This window comes from Carassius carassius, chromosome 30 (genome assembly GCF_963082965.1).
Source record: "Carassius carassius chromosome 30, fCarCar2.1, whole genome shotgun sequence".
NCBI lineage: Eukaryota > Metazoa > Chordata > Actinopteri > Cypriniformes > Cyprinidae > Carassius > Carassius carassius.
The window spans coordinates 20,028,188-20,038,510 of NC_081784.1; the positions used below are offsets into that span (position 1 = coordinate 20,028,188).

At 34.3% G+C, this 10,323-nt stretch overlaps 1 protein-coding gene across 1 annotated transcript; it reads left to right on the forward strand.

Annotated features, from left to right (window-relative positions):
• The first annotated feature begins 534 nt into the window (after positions 1-534).
• On the forward strand, positions 535-2,167 carry LOC132110338 (interferon-induced protein 44-like). Its single transcript, XM_059516883.1, has 6 exons — positions 535-561; positions 903-1,001; positions 1,151-1,297; positions 1,390-1,561; positions 1,770-1,870; positions 1,990-2,167. The coding sequence occupies exons 1-6, from the start codon at positions 535-537 to the stop codon at positions 2,158-2,160; spliced, it is 717 nt and encodes a 238-aa protein (XP_059372866.1). The 3' UTR covers positions 2,161-2,167.
• Positions 2,168-10,323: the final 8,156 nt, after the last annotated feature.

Sequence of the window (10,323 nt, forward strand, 5' to 3'; positions counted from 1 at the left end):
TCAATCCAGTGCAACCGTCATCAAATCCAGGTTAGAGGATCTTTCTAGCACGTTTTATTTTTAAATATCTATACACGCATATATTCTCAGAGACAAGATGCTATTATATAACTGTTGTTAACCGCTGTATATGACCTACATATTTTTCCAAAGAACTGGATAAACAATGGAGGAGATTTGACTGGGGGTAAGTTACATATACTGTATCAGAATAATAATAAAGAAAATACACAATAAAATAAAAATACCATATGGTGATAAAAATATAGAAGAAAATACAATAATGAACGTGCAATAATTATTCATTATTATAAGAATTATGAATAAGCAAACAAGTTATTTACAGATTAAGAATGTATTGTTCAGGTGCACAGCCTGAGGGGGAAAATAATTGTTTTCATGTGGATCATTAAGATATAAATTAAAGTAATGCATTTAGCAGGCGCTTTGGACTTACAATGCATTCAGGCTAACATTTTTTTCCTAACATGCACTCCGTGGGAATCGAACCCACAACCTTGTGTTGCTAACACAATGCTCTACCACTTGAGCTACAGGATGGTGATACATCAGCCAATGTGTTAATAGGAAATAAACATAACTATGTACCAATTTAGTTGTTAGCAAAAAAAAATTTAATTTAATTTTTTTTTTCTACTCGATGCATGTAACAATTGTGATATATAAACATTTAAACTAATAAGATCAAATATGGTCAAAAGACCTAAAGAGAAGTGCAGAATTTTATTGTTACTTCTTATAGGAAGGTAGTGTTATATATTTTCATTAAAGTAAGCAAATTATGGTTATATTCTATTCCAGACAAAGCCAATATGACTCAATTGTGCCACATAACAAAATATTTGTGTTTTATTTTAAAAGACAGAAGAAATACCTAAAAGAAAAGCTTTATTAACTCAGTTGATAGCGCCTCTCTGGGACGCATCTCCTCCAGAGCATTTGTTAATTCAGATACTTGTGGTCATATTTTCACTCAAAAAGTAGGTACTTTCCACCTATAGCTGCATGTCTTTTACAAAAGACCCAGAAATGTCCAGTTGACCCACACTTGGGCGTTGTAAACATTTTGGCTAATTGTATGAGGATTTCTTCAAAACTGTTCACAAATATGTATGGACTTGATTTACAGCTCAAAGGATTCCCCATCAGAAGTGAGAAAAAAACATTGCCCTTCATCTTCAAGGATGTCATGGGTTTGGTACCTGGAGCATTTACAGGGCCACAACCAGAAGACATCATCAATGATGTGTTTGGTCACATGAAGGATGGCTATAAAGTAATAAACCTATATTAATTGATCGAATAACAGATTTGTATGTGTGTAATATATCTGATGTTTAACACATTTTACTGAATTTCCAAAATTAGTTCAATGAAGAGCAGCCACTCAATTATAAGGATCAACAATTCAACTGTGACCCCAACCTCTCCGACCCGTCTTTCTTCCTGGTTTACGTCATACCCACACATACGGTCCAATACACAGATGATCATCTTATTGACAAGATGAAGCTCATCCGCCAGAGAATCAGTGAAAAGGGTAAAACTGACCCCTGAATGTTTATGAGTTTATGATTTTTATTAATGAGTCAGTATGAAGACTCAGAGAATGTATGGTCAGTTATGTAGATACAGTATGTACATACTTTTCAACAAACACTGCCACAAATTTGCTCAATTTTCCTTAGGAAAACTTAACAAAAATTTAATCTTATAGAACCTTTACATTTTCTCTGCATTTGGTGTAGGGATTCCTCAAGTGGTTGTCATGACTCAAGTGGATGATGCATGTGGACTCGTCAAAAATGATCTAAGGAAGGTCTACAGTAGCAAGAAAATCAGGGAGAAGGTACTGTATATGGTTCATCCAAATCATTTGACACTTACTGGAACATATTGCCCATGTTGATCTGATTTTGTCTAATAGCCATGTGCAATTTTTTGACCGAACATTCTGTTTCTGTCCAGATGGAGTTGTGCAGTACCAAATTGGGTGTGCCATTGACAAACATCTTCCCAGTGAAGAACTACCATGATGAGATTGACACCGAGGATGACATTGATGTTCTGATACTAAAGGCATTTGAACAGATTGTTCAACTTGCTGATGATAGATTGAAGAATAGTGAAAATTACTGACAAAAGTAAGAAAAGCAAGGTTGTAAAAATTACTTTTTTAATCTTGAAATGTTTGTTGCATGGAGGTGGAGTTCAGCCAGGGTATCTGGACCAATGTGTACAATCTGAATGAGAAAATGTAATTCAGCTATCTTGATACTCATGTTGAAACTGATTTTCTTCTTCTTTGCATTTCACCTCTGCTTTAGCTTGTTTCCCAGTCTTTTATTCTAATAAATCTGGCTTCACTATAAATATGATTGTAAAATCAAGTCAACTTTTGCAAAAAGTGCTTGCTAAATTTATTAATGCAACATCATACAATGATTGGCTTCATCACTCCGTCTCCTCTCCACCAGTAAGCTGTTGTGTGGTGGGAGTTCTGGTGCACTATGGCTGCCATCGAATCTTCCAGGTGGATGCTGCACACTGGTGATGGACGAGGAGATACCTCCTTTCATGTAAAGTGCTTTGAGTACCCAGAAAAGCGCTATATAAATGTAACAAATTATTATTATTTTTATTATTAGCATGCAATTTTCTGATGATGTTGTCATTGTAAAGAAACACAATGATATTGTTAATGTAATGCATTTCATTTAATGATGCGACTTTCCACCAGACTTCTTTCAACATCACAATCACCTTTTCCTGCAACACATTCCAGAAATTTTTCTGTATTAGTATTTTCATTGTTTTAAGTTATTCTAAGTGTTGTCCCCAATCAACAGAAATTATTAAATTTAGCTCACCAAAACAAGTTCACGAAGGAGTTTGAAGAACCACAGTATTAAGAGTTAAGAGTTATCTGTTAACTCATTAATACACTGACATATTAATGCTTTTTCTCTCTCAAGAGTAAGGATCCAGCTTTAAATATAGCTGCAAGCAGCAATTACGGGGCCAAGCACTACAGAAGCAAGCTTCAGACGAACGGCAGGAATGAGTAATGAAAACCGTTTTAAGATTATTTAACGCAAAATGACTTGAAAACAATTAACACAACTATTAATAGGTTTTATTGGCTTATCACGTGTGACCAAAAGGTGGCGCTGTTACCAAATTAGTGTGGAATGGTCAGTGTGAGGTGACTCTTGCACAAAGTTTGGTGTCAGTATGTCAAAGCTTTGAAGATATATAGCTTTAGAGACATTTTGACACAGGGCTTAAAGTTCATAGTGGCACTGAATGAAAACGGTTGCGTCAATCGACACGAAATCCATATGTTTTAGTTGGCTTAGTCTGAAGATGATATGATTCGATTTTGGTGAAAATCGGACAAACGGTCTAGGAGGAGTTCGAAAAAGTAGGTTTTGACAGAAAATCAAGATGGGGGACAGGAAATTTGGCCAAATAAGGAAAACTTGGTATCTATGTTCTCGGCTTAACCCAAGGAATCTATTAATATCAGCGGCATTTCAATAGCCAGATTTATTCAAAAGTTATTAGCCTTTTTGGAAATTTTGTTATAACTTTTGTTGTGTTTGTTCTGTTTCGAAATATTTTGAGTACCTTAAGGGGATGGTGTTGTTGGCACATTCTGAGTTTCATAATATTACACCAATGCATTTGTTTAGTATAGCATTTTATTTCAGAAAACTGCATTGAAGTCAATGGGAATTTCATGTTTTGTTCTATTATAGCGCCACCAAGAGGCTCAGTCACACCATTTTTTTAATGTGTCCTCAGAGTGAGCCCATACATATGTGTGTCAATTTTGGTGAAAATATCTCAATTCACTTCAGCGTTATGGACATTTATATGAAAAAAACACGTAAAAAATGACTGACACATGACTTTGATTGAATTTTACTACCCCTTACTATCAATATTTTCGCATTTGGGCATTGGCATATAGCTATTGACCTATGTTTTTGAACTTCTGACGGTGGTTTCGTCTCGATCAGACAAGCGATTTCAAAGATATAGCCAAATGGTTTTTAAGCGCTAAATCAACACGCTACACAAACCGTAAGGCGAAACCTAGCATGTTTGGTATCGTAGGACTCGGTAAGGTTTCAGGAGTCTAATGAAAATAAGTCGACCACACCCAAAGTTATAAGCATTTCAAAAAAGATATTCGCCGCTAGGTGGCGCTGTGCTGAAACGCAACATGTAGCCTCAGGTCATGCTTGTTATGACATGTACCAAGTTTGGTCTGAATACAATAATTCGTTGCAGAGATACAGCCTTAAGACTGTTTTTGCAAGCAAAAACACGTCTTTTTTACGTAGAATTTGTTCGAGCGTTTATCGAAAACGCTTTGACGAATCAATTTGAATTCCATAACTTTTGGTCAGCACTGCCTGAAGATGATCTGGTTCAATTTTCATGTAAATCGGACAAACTGTCTAGGACAAGTTTGAAAAAATAAGTTTTTAAAAAAATTCTAAATGGCGGCCATATTTCTATGACGGAAAATGACTTCATAGGGTGCAATCTAATCATCATGAGCTCAGAAATCAGAGGATAAAATAATTTTGTTGATTGGCCTTATGGTTAAAAAGTTATTAACAAAATATAAGTAACATTTTGGACAGTTGGTGGTGCTAGAGGGAATGACTTAGACAAACTAAAATTGGTATACTTAATGTTGGCACTGTCCTCTATCAGAATGTCAAACCATTACAACTTTGCCGCAATTGGTTCTATGGGCTGCCATAGACTCCTAGTCGGAAGAAGGAAGAATAATAATAAGAACGGGAACAAATACAATAGGTGCCTATGCACCTTCGGTGCTTGGCCCCTAATAAACAATTTAATAAATGATAAAGACTTAGTCCAAAAATATACACTGCACTATGACACTAATACAAACTGGCACTGTTAGTCTTATGTTCTGTTACACTATAAACCTGCTAACTTTGAACATTATTTTTTAGGAATATTTTAGAGGAACTCGTCTTATTAGATATCTAACAATTTTCTGCCAAAATTAAATTTTATGCATATCGAACTTTGCATGGCAGAAATGTTTATCCTGTGTACAGTGTTGGGGAGTAACTAGTTACATGTAACGGCGTTACGTAATTTAATTACAAAATTAATGTAACTGTAATTAGTTACAGTTACTAAGAAAAAATGAGTAATTAAATTACAGTTACTTATGAAATTTTTAACGATTACAAAGGGGATTACATTTGAATATTTACACACATCCACATACAGATTTAATTGATTTCTTTCCCAAATTGCACTGACTATTCTGAGACATACCGCCCTAATAATTTCCGGGATGCGGAAACTAGTCTAGTTTGTAGAATCCAATCATAAAAACGGAATGCCTAACGCGGACGGAACATGCCACATTTTGGATGACTAAATCAAAAGTAGGTCAGTACACTTGAATCAAAACATGACATGGACTAGTGTCTGTGAATATTAAGCCCCAAAAATGCAATATATGACTCCTGCACGTTCTGCGTGTCTGTGGAAATCAGGCGCCGACCGGACACCGGGAGAACCGGGACAATTCCCGGTGGCCTGGCAGCCGATTTTGCCCGCTATTTTAATATCATTATTGTATAATTGCACGCCGAATGTACTAAAGCGATCATTTGCGAATCCGCCATTTGATAATTAAATCTCTAATAAATCATGAAGTGTTAGTCATGACTCCGCCAAACGGTTTGGATCAGACTCAGAGTAATCAATGCGAGAGAGAGAGAGAGAGAGAGAGAGGGAGGGAGAGGGAGAGAGTGGACTGTGGAAGCGCACAGCTGGAGCAGAGAAGCAGAACTATACTGTTCAGGGTTTCAGGTCAGTTTCATCTGTAAAGATGCTTTTTTTGTCTTTGTTTTTTTATTTATTTAATAAAGCAGCAGCACGTTGCTCATCAGTCATCACTCAAAATACTATATAAAGGACATCGTTATTATCTGTAGTAATGTTACAGTAGTAATTTAGCTGAAAAACAATCAGATTTTTTTTTATAGGTTTAGGGGGAGCTACGACAGACAACAACACAACCCTTACGAAAATTAACGTTTTAATATATTACTATAAAAAGAGAAAATAGTTACTATTGTTTAACTGTGGTAACCAAAAATGTAAAATGATTTTACAAATTGAGTTATTTAAAAATAAATACAAATCCATTTGCAAAAAAACAAAACAAAACAAGGTTATTGTATATAGGCTAAAAAAAGCATGGTCAATTTTTGTAAGGGAAGAACATGACTCGTGTACAGTATTAGGATTTTTCTATAAAGATATTGTAGTATTGTAGAGTAGTATATTGTAAAGTATAGTTTTGTTCAATCAGTTCAATCAAAGTCACAAGAGAGATGGATAACAGGGCAAAATAAAGAGACTGAAGAGAAAAATGGAAGTGAAGGTGCAGTTCAGGAGAGAACTTTTAATTATTTTGCATGTCCCCAAATTAAAGATGTAAACATTTTTTTATCTCAGGTCCATACAAAAAATAGTTTTGTCCATGAATTTGTTTGTATGAGTTTGAATTTTCCAGTCTGAATTTTTTTCCCAGTCCGCCCCTCCTGTAAATTAATGGCAAAGACATGGTTTCATTTACTACACATAGGCCTACTGAAGCTCGCAGTGTTTTCAACCTCTGCCATCTCAATATAGGAGTACATGAGCACATAAACATAATTTCTAGAACTGTTCTGTGTCACTTCATGTGCATTTTACTTATTTTGAGAAAACTATCATCATATCATATACAAAGAGACAGCATTTTAAAAAAAAAACACCAATGTTTCAGGAGTTTATTACACAGAATACGACACATGCTTATTAGATAACTGTATTTGAGTTGATGTATATGCTTTTATTTATTATTATTTAATTTTCACAAATTTAGAAAAGTAATCAAAAAGTACTCAAAAGTAATAAAGTAATTGAAAAAGTTACACTACTATTACATTTTAAACAGGGTAACTTGTAATCTGTAACCTATTACATTTCCAAAGTAACCTTCCCAACACTGCCTGTGTACATCCTCATATTTACTCGAAGTGTCAGGATTTGTGCTCAAGCTCTTGTTGTGATGATTCACAGTCTCTCCTCGATTAAAGACTGCTAAACATTCCTTCCCGCGTCTCGTGTTCTTCCTGAACAGCGTAATGTGACAGAAGACCCTTCCTTGGGTCGAGGAAGTGGACTAACCTTACAACATGCCAAAGAGTTGTTGTGTGGTTGGGTGCACCAATAATGTTTGTAAAACCCTAAATTTAAAATTCATGGCTACCTGCCATCATCATCCATATCTTGCTGTTATTGAAATATCATGAATTACGTATGTTGCTAATCAAAAGCTAAGCCAGCCTAGTTGTATGGCTCGACAGAAGAGTGCACTCAGTACTCTAATAATATAATTATAATTATATTATGGTGAAAACCATAGACCGTAAAAGAAAACCCTGCAAAGTAGCCTAAGTCTCATACTGCGCATGTGTTCACTGTTCAAACTGCGCACGTGCTAACGAGAATCGCGAGATTTAATGAAAACTAAAACTTTTTCGTAAGATCAACATAACATTGCACGTTTTTAACATTTAAGGAACAAATTTGTTTAATCAACTTAGTATCATGCATGAACACTATCAATCAAAATGTCTTAGTTCAATTTACTGTTTTATGTTTATTTGGAGGAGTTTTTGTTAGTTGGCTTTTTTACAGTGTATAAAACTTGATTAAAACATCTTATTTTCTTTAAAAAAAAATCACAATAATTTCATCACAAACAAATAAAAGGTCAAAATAAAGAAAAGGCACATCAAACTCAGGCAAAGCGAACGTACCTAGCAACCATTTGACTTTACAGATACCTTCGGTTAATTTTTTTTCAAATATATAAAATATATTTACAGAACTACAATATTTACAAATATTGAGAAGCACTTAAAAACAAAAAACAATTGCCGCTGATAACTACTTTCTCACACTCAAGCCTGTTGCATATCCCAGGGTGACGTCCTATTGTGTGACCCAGCATCCTCTGCTGCAGGACATCCAGGGCTGTTTTCAGACAACATCTCATGGTCTTTTAGGCCGGTTCATAATAAGGGAATCCTTTAAAAAACACACTATTTATTAAGTTATTAGACACACATTAAAGATTCATGATGAAATAGTTTACAAATCTTATTTAAACTATTATTAAAATATAGAATAAGCTATAGAATTAGATTTTTTTTCTTCAAGAGTAAGTAATGTACAGGTTAATTACAGTAACATTACACTGAAAACACTATGCCAAAAGGTTGAAGTGAAAAAATACGTACTCTAGCAGTAGAGTTTTAACATGTCAAGTATTTGTATTTGTAAAAAGTATTAATAAAGAATGTGTGGTATGTCCAAACTTTTTACTGGTTGTAAAACTTTTACATGGTAATTTAATAATTCTAATATGGCAAATATGTTGGGTGCATCTCATGAAAACACCCTCAAATCAAAAGGGAAAATATTCTGTATAAACCTGCCTATATTATTGTGCTTAGCTGTTATAGTAACGTATAGTATAGTATAGTATAGTATCTTTATTTTTAAGCTTCTTATTATTTCATATTTCTTGTGATTTTTATGTTATTCGGTAAACATAGCCTGTTTCTTACAGTAATTAGTCGGTCATTAATAAGGCTGATTAAGTACCTTTTTCCAGCTATTAAAAACTAGCCATGTTCCCTTCTTTCTATTATAGGCCTAAAGAAAAATATTTTCACAGCTGTATTACACATCAATATTAAATCTAATACTCCAAATAAAACTTACCCCATATATTTTGGTCAGGTTGTTAAACAGCACCTGTCCCGCGCTCACTTTATCTCTCACGCCTCGAATAGTTCAGTTCTTACTGAAGATGTTCAAGCGTTTTCCGGTGAAAAGCTTCTCGTTGGTTGCGCTAGTGTACATGAGCAGCTCGTCAGGTTCCGCGTGTCGTCGGCGCACAGCGGATCTGCGACGCTCCATACAACAGTCAAAACACCTACATTATACAACTTCTGTTTACCTTGAATTAGAGTGTGCCCAGGTAAAGTGCATTGGCCTGGCAGTAAATGTCTTGTCTGATCTTCGGATAAAGGGCTTGTGGTACGGGTGTCAATTCGACACCACATGCTTTAATATTTAATAAACGCTATCCATGGAAACCGACTTGTGTTCTCTTATGAATAAAAGATAGCTCACGTGTAGGTTAAAGAACATATCGTGTATAACTAATAACATAAACACCTAAAGTGTGAAATAGTTTTTCCTCATTTCGACGATACTTTGAAACATTGACTCCAGAGGCTTGTTACAGTTCATCAGTAAATTTAGAAGTTGTTATCTTGAAACATTAATACTTTTAATACTGATATGAAAATATAAAGATCTTGCTTTTAAATTATATATATATATATATATATATATTTGCACTGCCAGTTATAAAAAAGGGAAAAAAAACAAGCCACATATTCAATGTAGCCACAAAAATTATTTGGGTATTTTAAAATGTCAAGCTTAAAAATATCTGAATTTCACTGTAATAGACAAAATATTAAACCTAGTAGCATGAAAAAGTGAAATGAAAACTTTAAAATTCAGTTCAAGTTCACCATTGACCAAACAGAATATTCATGGTGTAGTTCATGATATTAACGTCCATATTTCTGACAATCAGAAAGTGTTCATTTTGATGAATGTATATTAATTCATATTCTGAAACCTACACATTTCATTATGTAAAATGTGTTGAATACAACAGTGTATATGCTATATTTCCTTAAAATAAATGCCCTATACATCTATGTTTTGTTACACAGTGCAAAGACATTCATACATGTTTGAATGCAGCTTAAGCATCCAAATATTATTTAGGGCCACTCTATATAAAGTGACCTTATCAAGTTTTTTTTTTTTTTTTTTACAGTAACACATATTACTTTACAAACATAGACTATTTATCTATGTAATCCATTAAACTCTGTTTGACCTAAAGATGTCAAACCAGATGAAAAATATACATTCAAAATATTACTAGGGGAGACTTGAAACTGTGCAGGGTTCAGAACTGCAATCTCAAATCTAACTTAAAGAGCATTTTGATTGTGCCTATATAGTTTATACTGAGCGCTCATGTGTGCTACAGATACTGTCGAAAGTTGTTCATGTTTTAGGATAATTTGGTGACCTTTGCCATATTTTTGTATTATTATAGTGTCGTCCTATCAAGCGCTGGACGGC

What these genes read in the sequence shown, in the direction of transcription:
- LOC132110338 (XM_059516883.1), top strand. Translation starts at nt 535, where the DNA reads ATGCTCTACCACTTGAGCTACAGGATG. An exon ending in ACATGAAGGATGGCTATAAA is followed by an intron (nt 1,298 to 1,389) that starts GTAATAAACCTA and finishes TTCCAAAATTAG; the next exon opens with TTCAATGAAGAGCAGCCACT. An exon ending in CCAGAGAATCAGTGAAAAGG is followed by an intron (nt 1,562 to 1,769) that starts GTAAAACTGACC and finishes CATTTGGTGTAG; the next exon opens with GGATTCCTCAAGTGGTTGTC.